General features: G+C 46.4%; 1 protein-coding gene across 1 annotated transcript in view; it reads left to right on the top strand.

Moving 5' to 3' along the window:
- RCE1 (Ras converting CAAX endopeptidase 1) overlaps positions 1 to 22,813 on the top strand; it is a 216,972-nt gene that overhangs the window by 123,559 nt on the left and 70,600 nt on the right. The window contains exon 6 of the mRNA XM_086938566.1: positions 336 to 407. Within this exon, the coding sequence (XP_086794692.1) occupies positions 336 to 407 (72 nt within the window). The remainder of the gene's footprint in view (positions 1 to 335; positions 408 to 22,813) is intronic.

Raw genomic sequence — 22,813 nt, 5'->3', positions numbered from 1 at the left:
TACACAAGCTGGATGTAGATCGCCTTCACCAACGCTCACAAGGCACTCAGAATACAGTGCAGGATAGCCTCTCTAGATGTGTCTGGTTAGCATTTTCTGTTGCTGAGCTGAAGGCTGCTGTTACGGAATTGTGGGCTTTTGAAAGAGTGGTGTCTGCATCTCTTTTTGTGGCCCTTTGCAGAAATTGTTGTATCTGGTTTGTAGCCCTCTCAGTTTTATGCCAAAGATGTCTGTAAGTGATGCATGTTTTTTTCATGATTTATAATTGTATACCTCACCTTTATTCATACTACTTGAAGAGGTGACATATTTCTGCCTTGTTGATTGTATTTCAGCTCACTTCCACCACGTTATTGAACTGCTGAGGTTCCGCCAGGGTACAGTGGTCAGCATTTTCCTCTCAGCAGGTAAGCAGAGTTACAGCTGCTGTACGATTACAAAAAGGCTGAGCTCTCCAACTGCAATTAGCTCTCCTATGTGCCTCCCAGCCTACTAAATTGGAACCTTCTGCATGCTTGAATTAATATATGTGTGCTTAAATTGTCTAGTTAAGACGCAGATGTGTGTATTTTCAGAATTCAACCCACTCCAATCCACACCACTCGCCCCAATCCACTTCACTCTACCACACTCCAATCATCCCCACAGCCCAATCTGTCCTACTCCAATCTAAAACAATCTGCCCCACTCCAATCTTCCGCACATCCTTTGATATGCCCCGCTCTGATCCACCTCACCCCAATCCAATTCACCTAACCCGAATCCAGTTCACCCACTTTCTCCCCAATCTACCCCACTCCAATACACTGCACTTCAATCCACCACACTCGAATCCAAAACAATCTGCCCCATCTAATCTGCCCTACTCCAATGAAAAACAATCCGCCCTACTCCACTTTGCCCCACTTACATCGAAAACAATCTGTCCCACTCCAATTGAAAATAATCCGCCCCACTCCAGTCCGGCCCTCTCCAGTCCGGCCCTCTCCAGTCTGCCCCACTCCAGTCTGCCCCACTCCAGTCTGCCCCACTCCAGTCTGCCCCACTCCAGTCTGCCCCACTCCAGTCTGCCCCACTCCAGTCTGCCCCACTCCAGTCTGCCCCACTCCAGTCTGCCCCACTCCAGTCTGCCCCACTCCAGTCTGCCCCTCTCCAGTCTGCCCCACTCCAGTCTGCCCCACTCCAGTCTGCCCCTCTCCAATCCGCCCCATTCCAGTCCGCCCCTCTCCAGTCGGCCCCACTCCAATCTGCCCCACTTCAATTTATCCCACTGTTATCCAGTCCACCTCACCACAATCCACCCACTCAATCTCAATTCACCCCACCCCAATCCACCCCACACCAATCTGCCCCACACCAATCCAGATCAACTCACCCAATCAACCCCACCGCAATCCAAAACAATCTGCCCAGCTCTAATCTGCCCTGACCCGCCCGACCTGCCCCGCTCTCACCCGCCTGCCCCAATCTGGCCCTACCTGCCCCAATCTGGCCCTACCTGCCTCAATCTGGCCCTACCTGCCCCAATCTGGCCCTACCTGCCCCAATCTGGCCCTCCCTGCTCCAATATGGCCCTCCCTGCTCCAATCTGGCCCTCCCTGCTCCACTCTGGCCCACCCCACTCCAATACAAAACAGTCAATCCCACTCCAAGCTTCTACAATCCAAAACAATCTGCCCCACTCCAATCCGCAGCACTCCCAACTTGCCCCACTATATTCCGCCCCTTTCCAGTCTGCACAACTCCAATTCGCTCCACTTCAATTCAGCTCACCCCAAGCCACCCACTCCAATCCAGTCCAAAACAATCTGTCCCACTCCAGACAAAGACCATCTGCCCCACTCTAAACCACTCCACTCTAGTCTGCCTTACTCAAATCCAAAGCAATCTGCCCACTTCAATCTGCTCCACTCAGTCTTCCGCAGTCCAATAATCTTTCCCACTCCAGTCTAAAACAATCTGCACCACTCGATCCAAAACAATCTGCCCCACTCCAATCCACCTCAATCCAATCTAACCCACTCCAATCCAGTTCATCTCACCCCAATCCAATCCACCCCACTCCCTCCGCAATCCAAAACAATCTGCCCCACACCAGTCTGCCCAACTCGAGTCTAATGCAGTCTGCACCAATCAATCGAAAACAATCTGCCCCACTTCAAAAGAATCCACCCTTCTCCAATTTGCCCCACTCCAATCCAACACAATCTGCCCTATTCCAATCCAAAACAATCTGCTCTATCCAGTCTGCTCTAATCCAAAACCATCTGGCCCACTCCTCTCTGCCTCACTCCAATCCAAAGCAAACTGCCCCACTCCAATCCAAAACAATCTGCCCCACTCCAATCTGCCTCACTACAACCCCAAGTAATCCACCCCACTCCAGTCCGCTCCACTACCATCCAAAGCAATCTGCCCCCTCTAATCTGCCCCACTCTGATCCAAAACAGTCTGCCCCAATTCAATCCATCTAATTTTAGTCTGCCCTACTGCAGTCTAAAACAATCTGCCTCACTCCAGTCTGCCTCTCTCCAATCCACCCCACTCCAAAACAAAATAGTCTGTCCCACTGTAATTCACCTCACTCCAATCCAAAACAACTGCCCCCACTCCAATCTTCTCCAATCCAAAACAATCAGCCCCACTCCAAATCGCCACACTCCATTCCAGCTCACCCAATCCACCCACTCCAACCCAATTCGGCCACTCCAATCCATCACACCCAATCCAATCTACCCCATTGCAATCCAGTTCTCCTCACCTCACCCCACCCCACCTCACTCCAATCCAAAACAATCTGCCCCACACCAGTCTGCCTCACTACAATCCAAAACAATCTGCCCCACTCCAGTCGAAAACAAGCTTCCCCATTTCCATTTGACGCCAGTCCAATCGAAAATAATCTGCCCCAATCAAGGGGGACAGGATGATTTCTGGATATAGCTTTTTTACTTCATGTCCACAACACCTACATTTTTTAACAGTAAACAGTAATGGCCGCCATTTCATTTCTAAAACTCTAAACAGTCAACCAATTGCGTTTGTGAGACTCGCGGGAGTTCACGCTCTTGTTAGAGCGTGAATGGTTTACAGGAAAAACTGGCCTCTCGACCCATCACAGGGCTCCATTTTAGAATTTCTGCTCTCATGGGACACCTGCAAGACTCTTGCAAGCCTAACCGTCCAAATAGATATACTTTTTTATTCTTAATATCTCAAAAACTGCTATAAGAATTTACACCAAATCCCATAAAATACAATCGGTGGACCAAGATCTAGCTTCCTGACGAATTTGGTGTAATTCCATTCAGCAGTTTTTGCTGTAACCTTTTCTAAAGAAGTATGTGGAAGATGCATGGGTATTTTATGTTTTGGGACCCTCATTTATTCTCGACCCCCGCTTGCCAGATCCCTCAACACTTTCCAGGATGGTGCTGAGGCGGATGAACTTTTTATTTGGAAAGTTTTGTGAAGATTTGTCAATCGGGGACAAAGTTATTAGCAAACTAAAAAACTCACCATCTGTGGAAACGTAGACCTAACTATAACTACCTAGGGTCGACCGCCACTAGGTATTGTATGTATATGTATATGTGTGTGTGTGTATATAATATATATATATATATATATATATCAATACTACAAAGTTGCCCTTGAGGAAATGCCACACAATTGAAAGTTGAAGCACAGATTACAGCAGGTAGCAGTGTAGTCGGCGGGCCGCAGGTCTTTCATATGCCATACGCGTTTCGAGCTGCACCCAGCTCTGGATCACTGGCAGAAAGAGGCAAAAAGCGGGTTCGTTGAAAACGTCTGTTTTATTGTATTTTACTTCGAGCCCCGCCCATGTGGGCGTCACAGGTTAAAGGCACGCTGGTTATGGTAGTTCCTGATGCTGCCCCAAAGACTCATTCCGCTTTTGCACCTTTCAAAATAAAGTTCCCGGTAAGGTAAAATCCATTCTCAGCACCGCTTTCCTCTGCCAATATTTACCGGCTGTTAAGGCCCCTTCAATCCATTGGGCGCTCGAGTTTGCAAGCACTCCAGGTACGCCTTGCAAGCGACGGGACATTTCCGCGACCGGACCGGCCGCTTTCACATCAATACTACAAAGTTGCCCTTGAGGAAATGCCACACAATTGAAAGTTGAAGCACAGATTACAGCAGGTAGCAGTGTAGTCGGCGGGCCGCAGGTCTTTCATATGCCATACGCGTTTCGAGCTGCACCCAGCTCTTGATCACTGGCAGAAAGAGGCAAAAAGCGGGTTCGTTGAAAACGTCTGTTTTATTGTATTTTACTTCGAGCCCCGCCCATGTGGGCGTCACAGGTTAAAGGCACGCTGGTTATGGTAGTTCCTGATGCTGCCCCAAAGACTCATTCCGCTTTTGCACCTTTCAAAATAAAGTTCCCGGTAAGGTGAAATCCATTCTCAGCACCGCTTTCCTCTGCCAATATTTACCGGCTGTTAAGGCCCCTTCAATCCATTGGGCGCTCGAGTTTGCAAGCACTCCAGGTACGCCTTGCAAGCGTCGGGAAATTTCCGCGACCGGACCGGCCGCTTTCACATCAATACTACAAAGTTGCCCTTGAGGAAATGCCACACAATTGAAAGTTGAAGCACAGATTACAGCAGGTAGCAGTGTAGTCGGCGGGCCGCAGGTCTTTCATATGCCATACGCGTTTTGAGCTGCACCCAGCTCTTGATCACTGGCAGAAAGAGGCAAAAAGCGGGTTCGTTGAAAACGTCTGTTTTATTGTATTTTACTTCGAGCCCCGCCCATGTGGGCGTCACAGGTTAAAGGCACGCTGGTTATGGTAGTTCCTGATGCTGCCCCAAAGACTCATTCCGCTTTTGCACCTTTCAAAATAAAGTTCCCGGTAAGGTGAAATCCATTCTCAGCACCGCTTTCCTCTGCCAATATTTACCGGCTGTTAAGGCCCCTTCAATCCATTGGGCGCTCGAGTTTGCAAGCACTCCTGTGACGCCCACATGGGCGGGGCTCGAAGAAAAATACAATAAAACAATAAACTACACTGCTACCTGCTGTAATCTGTGCTTCAACTTTCAATTGTGTGGCATTTCCTCAAGGGCAACTTTGTAGTATTGATGTGAAAGCGGCCGGTCCGGTCGCGGAAATGTCCCGACGCTTGCAAGGCGTACCTGGAGTGCTTGCAAACTCGAGCGCCCAATGGATTGAAGGGGCCTTAACAGCCGGTAAATATTGGCAGAGGAAAGCGGTGCTGAGAATGGATTTCACCTTACCGGGAACTTTATTTTGAAAGGTGCAAAAGCGGAATGAGTCTTTGGGGCAGCATCAGGAACTACCATAACCAGCGTGCCTGTTAGACCTGACATCATTGGCTTGAGTCTCTCCTCCATTTTTTCTGTTTGCCTCTACTGTTTTACGATGTTTTGCTGGTATATGCTTTGGGCGCCGTGTCACTGCTGATCAGTGCCATAGCGCAAGTGCTCCCGATGTTAAATTGATGTATGTATTGTATCCATGTTTGGCTTATTTGGTTTACTGTCAGTCCCTAGTCTAGTGCACCAGGAGTGCCGGGGCTTGTAAATACAAATGCCGCTCGTGGGCTTGCAGCACGTGTTGTGCCACCCACAAGAGCGGCCTCGTAAAAGAATGTCTACGGGTCGGTCATTGCGAGGCCCACGTGCAGCCTAGTGCCGCCACGCAGGCTGCGCAAGTATACCTACTTGCCAGCCCTCAAACCTTCCCTTGACTTCATGTTAGTCACCCCTATGGTAGGCCCACGGGCAGGGTGCATTGTAAGTATAAGGTAGGACACGCCTGACCAAGTTGGCCTGTCCTAATAGTGAATTACAGCCATCTTCGTTCTTCACTATTGCGAGGTAGCCTGCTCTCCATTAGTTAGAATGGGCCGCCGGGATTATTAATGCTATGATCCTAGCTGGCTCGGGGAGCATGGTGCAATGTCGAGTTTGGTATCCCTGAACTCGGGGTTTAATTACGCATCCGTTGGTGTGGATGGTTTTTGGACTCCGGGTTTGAAAATAGCACTTTTAGAAAGTGTCTATTTTCTTGTCTAACCATATCTGGTTTCTGCTGGTCTTGCGTGTGTGTGACAGGAGCTGGGTGGCTCCACAGGTCTGGATGAGTCAGTGTGGGATGAGTGGGACATTTACGTTGAGAGTAGGGGGAGAGTAGTTGTTGATAGCCTGCCTTGCCTGATACTATGCCGGCTCCACCTCCTGCCAAGCGGCTGATGGCTCTGTGCCTGCCATGGACGATCCTAGCCCCACCTCCTGCCAGGAGGCCGATAGCTCTGCTCCTGCCAGTGTCAATGCTGGCTCCACCTCCTGCTGGGCGTCTGAGGACCCAGCCCTGCTCAGTGAATAGGCCAGGTGCTACTGCCTGGCTCCACCCACCACAGACCCAGGATGTTGGGAAATCCCCGGCATGGACAAAGGGATCAAAGACGAAAAGGGGTATAAGAGGAGGACCCCTGAACTAAGAAATCAGATCACTTCTGACAAGGAACCCTGTAACTAAGGACAAGAGGCCTGCTGATCTAAGGACTTGCCTACCCCTTCTGCCAGTGTGCTGTTTGTTGGGGGGAATCCTGCAGTGCTTCTTTATTTTTGCCAAGGAACCAGGAGAGAGGAACTGTGTGTGTACTCTCACGCTTGCTAAGAAAATCTCCAAGGACTGGAAGAGTGCCAGTCTCCTGCTGAAGTCACAGGGCTAAAGGACTTCATCTGCTTAAAGTGCTATTTGCTGGAATCTGTGAATCCAGCATCTCTGAAAGAACCAGCAATCTCGACGCCGACGGACGTCGCCGAAACCAGCTCGACGTAGTGGGTAACGGCCCCAGTGTCCCGCTTCCTCGACGACCGGCCGCCGGGCCCGATCGACGCCAGCAGCAACGCCAGAGAGTAGTGAGTTCGGCTCTAGCTCCAGAGGACCTAGTGTCTGCACCGCTGCTGATCGCATCAACTGTGTGCCCTTCGACGCCGTGAGCGCTGCTCACTCTGTGCAACCGCATCATCGACGACGCCTGCCGAGGCCTGATCGACACCGAAGACGCGACACCGGATTGCCCGACGCCGCTGATCATCGTGTGCTTCATTTTCCTAAAGGTACTGTGTTGTTGGGGGTCCGTGTACTCCAGGCTCGACGTAGCGCTCCTCGCGGTCGACGCCGAACCTTTGGAATAACTTTGCCTCGACGTCGTGTAGCCCCCATGTGGGTTACCCTGTTGCTAAGAACTGTGTTTCCAAGAAGAAGATTTGTTTGATACTAAAGACTTTGTGCTACAGAAGAAACTACCTTTGAACTATCCTTTTTCCTTTCCAAACGTATTTATTCCGATTGTGTACAGTTTTGCCGTTATTTGGTCTTGTGCTAAGCCTTATATAAAAATACTTATTTTTATAATACTACTGTGTCGTGTCCATTTGTAGTGTATTCACTTTATTACTGTATGTGGTCATAATTGCTTAACACACAGCCTCTGAGATAAGCCTGTTCTGCTCTGCCAAGCTACCAAGGGGGTGAGCAGGGGTTATCAAAGGGTGTGATCCCCTTGCCCTGACTAGAAAAGGTGTGTCCCTATTTGTCAGAAGTGCATACCTCTGCCAACTAGAGACAGCCGGTTCTAACATTCGATGCAGCGGTGAGGATTTGGACCTTGCATTTATGACCCATGTACAGTGATTAGTGTGCGCTACATAGTGAAAGCAGACCATAGCGCAGTCACAATCCAATTGGGAAGGATCCTATTTTTGGTTCTCCGCTTTTCTGAAGCTTGATTTTTTTTTGAACACTGCCAGTTTTGACCATGAGTGACACCGGAGTCACTACCCCTGTTGTTGTTGTTGTGGAGGAATTCGACAGAGCGAAGATAAACGACTACGGCTTGAAGAAACTGAAAGCCTTCTGCAAGCAGTTTAAAGTTCCTACCAAAGGCCTCTTGTTGAAGGAGGAATATCTCAAAGCTCTGGAGGCTTGGTTGGAATCCAGAGATCCCACTGATCCGGTGGTGGTACCGCCAGTGGAAGGGGATGAGGAGGTGCCAGCGAATGGGCCTGAGTCCTCTCCCGGTAGCAGTGTTTCCTCCAAAGGTCTTTCCCCTGAAGAACGAGAAGAAAGGGCAAAGGAGCGTGCATACAACATGGAAATGGCAAGGCTAAAGATAAATGGGCAGTTGGAGTTAGAGAATGCAAGAGGTAGAAGAGAAGCTGATTTGGAGACCAAAAGGTTAGAGTTTGAACGAGAGAAGTTAGCTTTGGAGCGTGATACCAAGTTGAGGGAATTGGAGATCCAAGCTAAGAAGTTAGCGTTGAATCCCTCTGGTGGCAGCATCCCATCTGGGCCTGCAGAAAGTAGGTTTTATTTCCCGAAAGATGTGATAAAAGATTATAATAGGAATGAAGATATTGGTCAATGGTTTAAAGCATATGAGTTAGCATTGTTGGCCCACCGGGTCCCTGAGAAGGATTGGGGAGCGGGGTTGTGGGGTCGCTTTGTGAATGAGGGGAGAGATACCCTGTTGGACATGCCTGTTGAGGATAGGATGTCGTATGCTCATATGAAAGATGCTTTAATGTTGCGGTATGGCTTAACCCCTGAGAAGTACAGACAAGCTTTTAGAGAATGTAAGAAGTTTCCTGGTACGACGTGGGTTGAATATGTGTCTTATTTTTGCAGAGCCATGGATGATTGGGTAAAGGGCAGCAAAGTGGAAAGTTATGAAGCTCTTTATGATTTGTTTGCTTGGGAGCATTTGTCTAATAACTGTTTTCCAGAACTGCGCCAGCACCTGATTGACAGCAAGATATCTAACCCTAGAAAACTTGCTGAGGAGGCGGACCGCTGGGTCAGTACCAGGGTCCACAAGGGTCCAGTGGGAGACTCAGCCAAAGGTGGGCAGGGTCCCCAGCAGAAGAGTGGGGGGGACAAGGGTAAACAGAAGGAGTCTCAGAAAGGGCCCCAAAGTAATCCCCAAGGGAACCAAGGGAAAGGTTCCCAGCCTCCCCCTGAGAAGAAGCCAGGGACCCGACGGGTAAACCTGTTCATAGGGGCCCCCTAACCTGCTACACTTGTGGGCAGGTGGGACACCGGTATTACGATCCCCAGTGTCCCATGAAGTAATCGAATGCACCGCCGAGTGCACCCCCCGTCAGTTGGCGAGTGTAGCCTTGGGAGGGGAGGAGATGGTTGTCCATGGTGGGAGGGGTCCCGCAGAAATGTCCCTGGTCTCGCTAGGAGACATGCGAATGGTCCCTCCACCCCCTCTGCCTAGTAACACTAGTAAATATAGGCAGTGGGTGACCATTAATGGCCATGGAGTGGAAGCTCTCAGAGACACCGGAGCGAGTGTGACAGCTGTCAAGTGTCACTTGGTGTCCAAAGAGCAGGTGGTTCCCCACGCCTTCTACCCTGTGATAGCTGCCGACAACTCCCAGAAAGAGTGTGAGGTAGCTCAGGTTTCCTTTGAATGGGGGGGGAGTTTCAGGTACTCTTCAGGTTGCTGTGAGGCCCGCCATGCCTGTCGATTGTCTCCTGGGCAATGATTTAGAAGACTCCCCTTGGGCGAAGGTGGAGAGAGCGGCGCACTTGAAAATGTTGGGTGTGCCAGAGTGGGTGTGTGCAACCACTCGTTCGATGACAGCAAGTAAGGGTGTTGATGGGGTCCCGGAGCCTGAAAGTACGGCCCAGGACCCAGCTGTGAAGAGAAGAGGCAGGAGGCGCGGGAAACCGGCCCCCGTAGTTCCCGTGGTCCAGGAGGAGGTAGACCCTGAGGGGGATGCCCTGGAGCCCACAGGGGAATAAATTGCCGAACTGGGAGATCTGCCCGAGCTGACCCATTGGCAGCAGGATGGTGGTCCCTCCAGGGAGGAATTCTGTGCGGAACAGAAAGTGTGCCCTTCTCTTGTGGGCATGAGGCAGCAGGCCTCAGCCCAATCCTCAGTTGATCAGTCAGGGTCACATTTTGTGTACTGGGAGAACGACCTCCTGTATAGCGAGCCTAAGGCTGCTGAGCCTGGGTCAGCCCGTGTGCTGGTGGTACCCCAGCGCTTCAGAGCCTTCCTACTGGGTTTGGCTCATGACGTTCCGTTAGCTGGACATCTGGGGCAGGACAAGACCTATGACAGGCTTGTCACCCATTTTTATTGGCCTCAGATGCGTAGGGATGTAGACATCCATTGCAAGACTTGTCGCACTTGCCAGGCAAGTGGAAAAGCGGAAGGAAGCAGAAGGCTCCCCTCCAACCTTTTCCAGTGGTCAGTACCCCCTTTGACCGGGTGGGCATTGACATTGTTGGGCCCCTGGACCCCAAGACAGCCCTGGGCAACAGGTTCATCCTGGTCTTGGTGGACCATGCCACAAGGTACCCGGAAGCCATCCCTCTCAGGACAGTGACGGCCCCCGTGGTGGGACGGGCACTGATGGGTGTTTTCTCCCGGATGGGGTTCCCCAGAGAGGTGGTGTCGGACCGACCGAGACACCAACTAGACACCAACTTCATTTCGAACTATATGAAGTCTCTGTGGAAGGAGTGTGGGGTAACCTACAAGTTCACCACTCCTTACCACCCTCAAGGAAATGGGCTGGTTGAGAGATTCAACCGGACCCTTAAAGGCATGATTATGGGTCTTGAAGAACCAATGAGGCGGAAATGGGACGTCCTCTTACCATGCCTGTTGTTTGCTTACCGTGAGGTGCCGCAGAAGTCTCTAGGGTTCAGCCCCTTTGAGCTCTTATACGGTCACCCGGTAAGAGGGCCTTTGAGTCTGGTCAAGGAAGGCTGGGAGCAATCTCCCAGGAAACCTCCCCAGGATGTATACAGCTACATGCTGGCCTTTCGGAACCAGACTCGGCGCTTCAGAGAACTTGCTCAGGCAAATCTGGAGGCCAGCCAGGAGGAGATGAAGCGATGGTACGACCGGAATGCCACTCTGATAGAGCTTCAGCCTGGTCAGGAAGTATGGGTCATGTCCCCTGTGGAACCTTGTGCGCTCAAGGACAGGTGGACTGGACCGTTTAAGGTTGTGGTGAAGAAGAGCGATGTCACCTACTTGGTGGACTTGAAATCTCACAGGAACCCCTTGGGGGTCCTGCATGTCAACCGTTTGAAGCCCCACTTAGAAAGGTCCGAAGTGGGCATGCTCCTAGCTACGGATGATGGAATGGAGGAGGAGAGTGAGCCTCTTCCTGACCTCCTGTGTGCTAAAGAGCAAGATGGGTCAGTGGATGGTGTTGTCCTCTCTGACACACTGACCCTTGAACAGAAACAGGATTGTCGCCACCTGTTGGGACAATTCCCGGATCTGTTTTCCTTGGTTCCGGGTGTCACTCATTGGTGTGTCCATGACGTTGACACCGGAGACAGCCCTCCTGTGAAGCACAAGGCTTACAGGGTGACTGACAAGCTCAGAGCGTACATTAAGGAGGAGGTCTCCAAAATGTTTGCGTTAGGGGTGATTGAGTCCTTTAGCAGTCCTTGGGCCAGCCCAGTGGTCTTGGTCCCGAAGGCTGCAGCGCCCGGTGCTTCACCAGAACTCCGGTTCTGCGTGGACTACCGAGGGCTCAATTCGGTCACGAAGACTGACGCGCACCCCATCCCCAGAGCTGATGAGCTCATCGATCGGTTGGGGGCTGCCCGGTACCTTAGCACGTTTGATCTAACGTCTGGGTACTGGCAGATCGCCTTGACTGATGGGGCAAAGGAGAGGTCCGCATTCTCCACACCAGATGGGCTATACCAGTTCTGGGTGATGCCCTTTGGGATGCAGAATGCCCCTGCCACCTTCCAGAGGTTGGTCAACCGGGTCTTGGCTGGACTGGAGGATTTCAGTGCCGCCTACCTGGACGACATCGCAGTGTTCAGCGCCAGCTGGGAGGAACACTTGCGCCACCTCCAGGAAGTGTTGTTGGCCCTGCGTGGAGCAGGCCTCACAATCAAAGCCAGTAAGTGCCACATTGGGCAGGGTTCTGTGGTGTACTTGGGGCACCAAGTAGGGAGCGGCAAGGTTGCCCCCCTGCAACCCAAGATTGAGACCATCCTGGCTTGGGCGCCACCCAAAACCCAAACTCAGGTGAGAGCCTTCTTAGGACTCACGAATTACTACAGGAGGTTTGTCAAGGATTACGGTAACATTGTGCACCCCTTGACTTCGCTGACTTCCAGGAAGCAGCCACGAAACGTGATCTGGACTGATGCCTGTCAAACGGCCTTTGACACCCTGAAAACTGCAATGTGCACAGCACCTATACTCCAGGCACCCGACTTTTCGAAAGAATTCATTGTCCAGACGGACGCTTCAGAGCATGGCGTGGGGGCTGTTCTAGCACAGGTGAATGAAGAGGGCCGAGACTTGCCTGTAGCCTTCATCAGTAGGAGGTTACTTCCCAGGGAAACGAGGTGGAGTGCGATAGAGAGAGAAGCATTTGCTGTGGTCTGGGCGCTGAAAAAGCTAAGACCCTACCTGTTTGGGACTCACTTCCGGGTTCAGACAGACCACAGGCCCCTCAGATGGTTGATGCAAATGAGGGGTGAGAATCCGAAACTGTTGAGGTGGTCCATTTCTCTACAGGGGATGGACTTTACGGTGGAACACCGCCCTGGTACCGATCACGCCAATGCTGATGGTCTGTCCAGATTTTTCCGCCTTAGTGATGAGGACTCCCTAGGTCAAGGGTAGTTCTCCCCACATTTCAGCTGGAGGGGACACGTGTTAGACCTGACATCATTGACTTGAGTCTCTCCTCCATTTTTTCTGTTTGCCTCTACTGTTTTACGATGTTTTGCTGGTATATGCTTTGGGCGCCGTGTCACTGCTGATCAGTGCCATAGCGCAAGTGCTCCCGATGTTAAATTGATGTATCTATTGTATCCATGTTTGGCTTATTTGGTTTACTGTCAGTCCCTAGTCTAGTGCACCAGGAATGCCGGGGCTTGTAAATACAAATGTCGCTCGTGGGCTTGCAGCACGTGTTGTGCCACCCACAAGAGCGGCCTCGTAAAAGAATGTCTACGAGTCGGTCATTGCGAGGCCCACGTGCAGCCTAGTGCCGCCACGCAGGCTGCGCAAGTATACCTACTTGCCAGCCCTCAAACCTTCCCTTGACTTCATGTTAGTCACCCCTATGGTAGGCCCACGGGCAGGGTGCATTGTAAGTATAAGGTAGGACACGCCTGACCAAGTTGGCCTGTCCTAATAGTGAATTACAGCCATCTTCGTTCTTCACTATTGCGAGGTAGCCTGCTCTCCATTAGTTAGAATGGGCCGCCGGGATTATTAATGCTATGATCCTAGCTGGCTCGGGGAGCATGGTGCAATGTCGAGTTTGGTATCCCTGAACTCGGGGTTTAATTACGCATCCGTTGGTGTGGATGGTTTTTGGACTCCGGGTTTGAAAATAGCACTTTTAGAAAGTGTCTATTTTCTTGTCTAACCATAACTGGTTTCTGCTGGTCTTGCGTGTGTGTGACAGGAGCTGGGTGGCTCCACAGGTCTGGATGAGTCAGTGTGGGATGAGTGGGACATTTACGTTGAGAGTAGGGGGAGAGTAGTTGTTGATGGTCTGCCTTGCCTGATACAATGCCGGTTCCACCTCCTGCCAAGCGGCTGATGGCTCTGTGCCTGCCATGGACGATCCTAGCCCCACCTCCTGCCAGGAGACCGATAGCTCTGCTCCTGCCAGTGTCAATGCTGGCTCCACCTCCTGCTGGGCGTCTGAGGACCCAGCCCTGCTCAGTGAATAGGCCAGGTGCTACTGCCTGGCTCCACCCACCACAGACCCAGGATGTTGGGAAATCCCCGGCATGGACAAAGGGATCAAAGACGAAAAGGGGTATAAGAGGAGGACCCCTGAACTAAGAAATCAGATCACTTCTGACCAGGAACCCTGTAACCAAGGACAAGAGGCCTGCTGATCTAAGGACTTGCCTACCCCTTCTGCCAGTGTGCTGTTTGTTGGGGGGAATCCTGCAGTGCTTCTTTATTTTTGCCGAGGAACCAGGAGAGAGGAACTGTGTGTGTACTCTCACGCTTGCTAAGAAAATCTCCAAGGACTGGAAGAGTGCCAGTCTCCTGCTGAAGTCACAGGGCTAAAGGACTTCATCTGCTTAAAGTGCTATTTGCTGGAATCTGTGAATCCAGCACCTCTGAAAGAACCAGCAATCTCGACGCCGACGGACGTCGCCGAATCCAGCTCGACGTAGTGGGTAACGGCCCCAGTGTCCCGCTTCCTCGACGACCGGCCGCCGGGCCCGATCGACGCCAGCAGCAACGCCAGGGAGTAGTGAGTTCGGCTCTAGCTCCAGAGGACCTCGTGTCTGCACCGCTGCTGATCGCATCAACTGTGTGCCCTTCGACGCCGTGAGCGCTGCTCACTCTGTGCAACCGCATCATCGACGACGCCTGCCGAGGCCTGATCGACACCGAAGACGCGACACCGGATTGCCCGACGCCGCTGATCATCGTGTGCTTCATTTTCCTAAAGGTACTGTGTTGTTGGGGGTCCGTGTGACTCCAGGCTCGACGTAGCGCTCCTCGCGGTCGACGCCGAACCTTTGGAATAACTTTGCCTCGACGTCGTGTAGCCCCCGTGTGGGTTACTCTGTTGCTAAGAACTGTGTTTCCAAGAAGAAGATATGTTTGATACTAAAGACTTTGTGCTACAGAAGAAACTACCTTTGAACTATCCTTTTCCTTCCCAAACTTATTTATTCCGATTGTGTACAGTTTTGCCTTTATTTGGTCTTGTGCTAAGCCTTATATAAAAATACTTATTTTTATAATACTACTGTGTCGTGTCCATTTGTAGTGATTTGTAGTGTATTCACTTTATTACTGTATGTGGTCATAATTGCTTAACACACAGCCTCTGAGATAAGCCTGTTCTGCTCTGCCAAGCTACCAAGAGGGTGAGCAGGGGTTATCAAAGGGTGTGATCCCCTTGCCCTGACTAGAAAAGGTGTGTCCCTATTTGTCAGAAGTGCATACCTCTGCCAACTAGAGACAGCCGGTTCTAACAGTGCTTTTAACCTGTGACGCCCACATGGGTGGGGCTCGAAGTAAAATACAATAAAACAGACGTTTTCAACGAACCCGCTTTTTGCCTCTTTCTGCCAGTGATCAAGAGCTGGGTGCAGCTCGAAACCCGTATGGCATATGAAAGACCTGCAGCCCGCCGACTACACTGCTACCTGCTGTAATCTGTGCTTCAACTTTCAATTGTGTGGCATTTCCTCAAGGGCAACTTTGTAGTATTTATATATATATATATATATTACCTACTGGCGGTCGCCAGTAGGTATATATAGTTAGGATTTTTTCTCTATGGGATTTTTGAAAATTCTATGTCTAATAACTTTGGCGTTTGTGGACGGAATTGGCTCAAATTTTCAGGAAAATGGCACATTTTGTTTCTGAGCAGCCCCTGAAAATTTGGGGGGGTTTCATCAAGTGGGGGCAGAGAAAAAAGGGGGGTCCCAAAACGCGTTTTTCCCATGTTAATTTCCATAGGGCGGTTGGCCTCACTTTTAGCCCGAACGGCTGAATGGATTTCCACGAAACTTGGCAAAATTGTAGGGACTGTTAGCCCGATGTGCCTTTGCTAGGTCTCAATATATGTGCTTCAGTGGATTTTGAGAAATTAACGTTTAAAACAAGATATATATCTGTAACAGTGCTCCGGGCAGCGCTCCGGTTCGCGAACTTTTCGCGTAACGGAACTTTGCGCGCAGAAAGCTGATTGGCTCTCCGGTGTCTGTCAACATTCTAAACAGTCCGGAGCGGCCGCCATCTTGTCTCTCGGTAGGATCGAGAGACAAGAGGAGGCCAAAACAAAGGGGGAAATTACCATAAGGGGGCATAGTAGATCCTCGTTGACCCCCTAGGTTTTATGTGGAGGTTTTAAAAGGGCCCAGGAGGGTAAAAAAAAAATATTTATTTTTTTTTGCGTGGTGAGCGCCAAGTTCGCGAACCGGGAAGCGTTCTGGTCAGCGTACTATAAGGATAAAAGAATGATAGACTTTTCTAATACAGTATGTTAATTGTTTGTTGTTTTTGTTGTTTTTTTTTGTTTTCTTTATTTTTAAAGTATTTTTTTTTATTTTGATTGTTTTTCATAATTTATTAAACTTTCTAACATTTCAGTGTCTGAAATGTCATTATTTTCTTGAAATATTGTTTGCAATCTGTGAGGTTGTAAAATTTCCTCATTTTCAAGGAGGGCATCTACTGCTTGGACACATTGCAGCAGTTCTTTATCCAAGCTTTCATCCATAAATTCCATGTCAATTTGATCAATTGTATCAATCAATTCTTGGCTGCTCTCTTGCAGGTCCATTTCAAAAGAAACTTGGTTTTCGCCTTCCATTTTGCCTGAAATTTGGATTAAAAAAATATATATTAGTAGAGATAGGGCACTGTTGGGAATAATTTTAGATAGGCATTTTTTATCAGTGAATTTATCTTTGGGCAGTGTATAGTATCAGAGTGGAAGTAGGAATATAAAAAAGTGTATGTGATTTAACGTAAGTAAATTTATAATTATACAAGAGAAGTCTAAGTCCATCCATAACTATAACAGAGAAGTCTATCTAAATCTATAACTACTACAGAGGGATAGTATATAACTATCTGAAAAAGTTTACCATATTTACTTATAGTGCACAATATACTTCAGTTTTAAAAAAAAACAACTTACCTTTAGAAACAAGTTGAAGTGATTACTGATATTCCAAATGATATATACAACAAGAAGTAGTAGTCAAAATGGCTGTGTTTCCTTCTCTTCCTTTATATATATTCAGGTATATAACCAATCAAATGTCAGGTAATAAAAGTAGAAAATGAAAGTAACATTTTAATTGGTTGTCAATTCCAACACTTCAGATGTGTTTTGTGAAGTAATTTACCTCATGGTACTTAGAGAGGTTTACAGGCTAAATGGCTAAATGGAATTTCAATCAAATTTGTGAAAATGAAAGGGATTGTTATGTAGTATGAGCTAATCTATATTTGGTGAGAGTGTCTCTAGTCGTTTTTCTGTAAATTACTTTCCCACCTTTTTTTTGGACCGCTTCCCGGGAAGCGGCTCGGTTCGCGAACTTTAAGCGTCACGGGAGTCCACCATTTTGTGTTTCGGTCGCATTAAGATACAAGATGGAGGGCAAATAATGTTTAGAATGGGTAGAAGGGGTCATGGTAGACTTATCTTGACCCCCTAGGTTTTCTGAGGGTTGCTGAGGAGGCTTATATGTGCGGAAAAAAACATTTTTTTTAAAAATTCCGCGAGGTTAGCTTTCGGTTCGCGAACCGGGTAGCGCCCCGGGGAGCGTATTTTGTGGAAAATTAGTGAAAAAAGTTGGAAAAAAATAATAATTGTGAGTGATCAGATGAAGGGTAGCTCTGAGAAGAGCTTTTGGGTTTATGGTACATTTAGGTACTTATAAGTAGGTACCAATGCACAGTCTTAAATTCAGAATGAAAATTCTGTTGCCCTCATCTGAGAAGTGAACTCCATCTCCTCTGTAGATATCTTGCATGTAGTAACGCAAGTTATTGTTGTACAAGGAGCCCATTCCATGGTCTCTCATGTAAGCTGAAACAGATTTGTTTACATGCTTCCTCGCTTTCTCAATTTGTGGACAAAATTGGTTGGACCACCTCCATTTCTGTCTTTGGCATATATTGGAATATACCAAGGCAGTTTGAGGAAAAAGTGCCATTAATTGCTCAAAGGTGTCCTTTAAAAGCATTTCCAGACCTACCCCAGTCAAAGTGCCCAAATCATTACCTCCACAGTGCACAATTAACAGGTCAGGTTTTGGCAAATGCATAAAGGTTTTCACCAATGGTATCAATTGGTGACATTTTAATCCTCTTTGGCCCAACCACTTAATTTCCACATCTTGTAAATTGAGGTTAGGTAAATTTCTGTTCTCAGCATACCTTTGAGCCCAGTGGATGTAACTATGTCCAACAATCCAGACTTTAAACATGGTGAGAGAAGGTTGTGCTGCAGTCAGATGAAGTGTGGTAATGAAAGGGCAGTTGAAACAGTAGGAGTTTGTAAAGAAAAAAAACTGTGGAGTTTCAGTGCTAATGATTCATTAGCAGTGATTGGTGGATTTCCATTTCTGAAAACAGAAAGTTAGGGTGCATGGATGTGTTCTTTGAAAGATGTAATTTGAATGGTCAAGGAAAAAACATTTGATGAAAGATTGCACTGGATACGCAGGTGCACTGAGAGTTCAGAGTTCAATTGAAACATTGTTGTGTGAACTTGCAAACATGAGAGGTCTTTCAGGAGGTGGTTGCTAAGCAATAAAGGCAGAGAGGGCAGAGGGGGGAAGGGTTTTGATTTGAAAAAAGTGAGGGAAGAGTTATGATTGGCTAATATGAGAGATATGTGTAATGAATATCTGTATTTCTGTGCTTTCAATAGCTGCAGCCTCTGGAGTGCATCCTCTTTGTTCTGCTGAAGACAATTTGGTGTATTTTTGAGACTGTTTTGAAACTCACAAAGTATTTGCTAAGGTGAGAAAAGATTTATTTAATTTAGATAGAGAATAGTATGATTTAAGGAGAAAATGATGAAGAAAGCTGTGTTTTTATAATGTGGCTTTGTCTCAAGTGATATACAAATAGATTTTGTTTCTTTGAGAAATTTTAATTGCATATTTTGTGTAGCAATCTGGCATGCAGTAACACAAGTTATTGTTGTACATGGAGCCCATTCCATGGTCTCTCATGTAAGCTGAAACAGATATGTTGTGTTTAAAAACGATTTTCAGTCATTTCCTCTTGAATGCAGGTATACAATTGATTTATATGCTGTGTTTAAAAACGTTTTTTTGAAATAAATTACATTTCTGGATATGTACTGCTAGAGCTTCCTAGGTTGTTTTGGGTCATATTTAGAAGGCATTTGAGTGTCTATGATTTTATTTTTCCCTTTTTAAATGGAAAGCGTTCTTCATGGGGCAAGTTTGTTGTAAATACGCTCCCACCTGTGCTTTGCAAATTTAGATTTTGATTATGGGAGTTACATAGCCATGTTAATAATGTCCCAAAAATGGTGCAAGGGCATTCAATAAAACGCTTTCATGTGTCTCAAGGACATTTTCAGTCATTTCCTCTTGAATGCAGGTATATAATTGATTTATATGCTGTGTTTAAAAACGATTTTTTGAAAACAATTACATTTCTGGATATGTACTGCTAGAGCTTCATATGTTGTTTTGGGTCATATTTATAAGGCATTTGAGTGTCTATGATGTTATTTTTCCCTTTTTAAATTGAAAGCGTTCTTCATGGGGCAAGTTTGTTGTAAATACGCTCCCACCTGTGCTTGGCAAATTTAGATTTTGAGTATGGGAGTTACATAGCCATGTTAATAATGTCCCAAAAATGGTGCTAGGGCATTCCAAAAAACGTTTTCATGTGTATTAAGGATATTTTAAGTCAATGAGGAAACACAGGTGATGTAATTCTGAAATGAGGAAAAGAAACTCCACATTTTTCAATTACATCACTAGTGTTTCCTAAGTTTATGAATGACATTGTGCAGATGAAGTTTAGGTGTGACCACAGATTCCAAAGAGGTCTGCCCTTTGTTCAAGAGTGAAGAGGACATGACTTACTTCATTGGTAGGCCTTCACATGTATTATCTCCTTTGTTTTCTTCAGTGAAAATCTAATCTGCAACCATGTGTTGGCCTCACCTCAAACAAACAAAACAGGTGATGGACCGAATGTGGATCAATGACACACATTCACCCCAGTCCAAAGATCTGGGCCTAAACAAACCTTTAGATAGGCCACACCTTATCGTCATCCTGAATTAATCATTTAAAATGTTAGGGAGAGATTTATGATTGTTGTATGCCTGTTTTGTACCACTGTGTGTCATTTTTGTGACGCAGTGCTGGTGCAAAAGATTTGCTATGTTAAATAATAAGTAGGGCGTTAAGTTTTTGATGACTGTTATTCATTTACTGTTTGGTAATAGTGGTTAATAACATTTTTTATTATATTTTTCCACAGATTCAACTGCAGATCTTTTCTAAATTTGAAAAATGCCAACTAAAAATCGAATTAGAAAGGCTAGAAAACGTCAAAGACAGCAGGATGATCTTTTATTGCAGCAGTCCTCTTCACAAAATACTTTTGAAATCACCAAGAAAGCTCCGGGTAAGAGCACAAAATCATTCTTAAGAAATATTTGTAGTAAAAAAAGTATTTATCCCAAAAAAATTTCAGTTCAGAAAAAGAAAAGCAATTTAAATGGAAATGAAAGACCAATCAAAAATGTTACTGGTAGAGCAAGAGATAACTCTGTGCATGATAGTAGAAGGAAACAACAGTTTAGGGACATTCGAAAACGAATGTTCCGCAATAGGATAATAGTTAATTTATTAAAAAATATTAAGAAAGGCCAACAGAAAGTGGCATTTTATAAGAAGAAGAAAAATGTAGAGAAAATTATTGATCATGCTTTTGAAATTAAGCGAAAGTTGTTTATTTTGGTAATCAATAGAATTAGGAAACTAAGCAAGGTAATTTCTGATTTCAAAACAAAAAGTAGATGGAAGAGAGTAGTAAATCGTAGTAACTTTTGTGAAGTTTTTTCCGGAGAATGGATGCATAGTTCAAGTTGTGAGGCATTTTTTAATGAGGAGAGTTATTTTCAGGATAATGATTTGGTGTTTGCAGTTGACACCAGTGGTCGAGCTTATGAAGTGAAGGATGGTTGTCCAGTTGAAAAAGAAAAACTTGTGACAACAGAGACAGATGAGGTGTTAGGTAATGAGGTTTTAGGAAGACGTCCTAAGGGTCCTGTGTACATTTGGAAGTGTAGTTCTATTTGCAGTGTGCGACAGGTTTCCATCAATTTGCTTTGTGATTTTATACGGACATTTAATAAGAAAAGTTTGAAGCAGAAAATGAAGTTGTTGCAAGATTTAGATCCTTGCAGAGTGAGACAAATGACAGGTTTGCGTGGTCATTCACTGGCTTGTCTTTCCAGGAGAGTATGCCAGAGTGTTTTTCATCATTTCAGGATGCTAGCAGTGCATCATAATAAAGTGACAAAATTAGTGAGAATGTTGTATTATGCTAAGAGTCCAGCAATTATGCTTAAACAATTATGTGCTGCTCTTTTGCGTGGTTCTGAAATAGATGTGAAGAATATTTGTGAAGAAATTGAGTTTTGTTACTTTGGTAGTAAAGATGAGAATGTTCAAATTGACCCAGAAGTAGAGGGTAATGTTGAAGATAATGTACAGGTTTCCAGGACAGATAATTTTCAGAAGGAAATTGCCACGTTTCAGATGAAATCAAGTGAGAGGCCTAATTTCACTTGTGTGTGTTGTCGACGCACTTAATATAAGAATCAGACTAAGTTAGTGGATTTATATGCAAAAAGTGAAAGGGAAAATAATAGTGAATGGAAGGATTTTGCCACATACTTGATGGTAGAAAATTCTTTTAATTTGGGATCGGATCAACATGTGTGTACTTATTGTTGTAACAAATTAAACAAAAACCAGATGCCTGCTAGGGCGGTTCATAATAATCTTGAATTAGTTGAGATTCCTTCTGAATTGAAGGATTTAAATACTTATGAATCTATTTTGATTCAAAGTATCCATCCCTTTCAGGCTATTGTAAGAATGGAGCCAAAGACAGGGAAGTTGCCTCCAGCAGATTTACAGAGAGGATTAAAGGGAAGAGTTGTTTATTTGCCTCTAGATTTGAATAAAAACATTAACACAATTGGAGTAGAAAAAGTTGAAGAGGAACCTTTGGTTCTCTTGGTTAATGGTGTTCCGACAAAGAATAAGAAAATATGGCAAGATTTAGTGGATGTTAGGAAAGTCAAAAAGGCAACATTGTATTTGAAGAAAAATAATAAGTACTATATAAATGTATATGTTGCAGAAGAGGAAGTAAGTGATGAAGAGGATAGCGATTTGTGTGCTGGCCAAATTGAGAAAGTAGAGGCCTCTAAAAGTGAAGAAATATATGAACATTATAGTGTTCATCCTTTGCATTCCAAGGAAGTCATGGGGAATGCAATTGAGTTGTTTCAAATGAAACAAGCCAAAGGGAGTCCCATTAGTGTTTGGGAGGAAAGTTTGGAAGCTCGGTGTTTCCCACAGCTATTTCCCACAGGTCGAGGAGGAAGATATGATGAGCGACCTCATCAAATTCCTGCGTCTGAATACCGGACTTTACGATTGTATGCAGAAGATCCTAGGTTTCGTCAATGCATTCCCTATTTGTTTCATCTCCTGTTTGAAAGCGATCTGTCTGGACTGTCATATGCAGTGAACCACATCTTAAAAAGTGGTATACAGATGCGAAACATCTCGGCAAGTGACTTTATGCATAAAGTCAATGTCCAAGACAGTATTTTGGATTCTCACTTAATTAATCTCATGGCGTGTCAGCGTGGTACTAATGAGTACTGGTACCGTCGTCATGGTGATTTAAAATGTATGCTGAGGAACTTAGGAACTCCAACATGGTTCCTTACTCGGAGCTGTGCCGAGTATGGCTGGGAAGACTTACTTGAATTTCTACGAGAGGCAAATGGAAATATTGAAAACATTGAATTCAAGACACCTGGAGAACTGTGTTCTTTGGATCCAGTGAATGTATGCAGGTACTTCAATCATAGATTTGAAGCTATGATGTCTTTCATCACAAATAAGAAGAATCCACCTCTTGGAGAGGTGTTGGATTTCTTCTGGAGAAAGGAGTACCAAGCAAGAGGTGTTCCTCATATACATATGTTGTTGTGGATCAAGGAT

This window comes from Lissotriton vulgaris, chromosome 9, assembly GCF_964263255.1.
Source record: "Lissotriton vulgaris chromosome 9, aLisVul1.2, whole genome shotgun sequence".
NCBI lineage: Eukaryota > Metazoa > Chordata > Amphibia > Caudata > Salamandridae > Lissotriton > Lissotriton vulgaris.
Note: the sequence above shows the minus strand (reverse complement) of the source record. Positions and strands in the feature narration are given on the sequence as shown.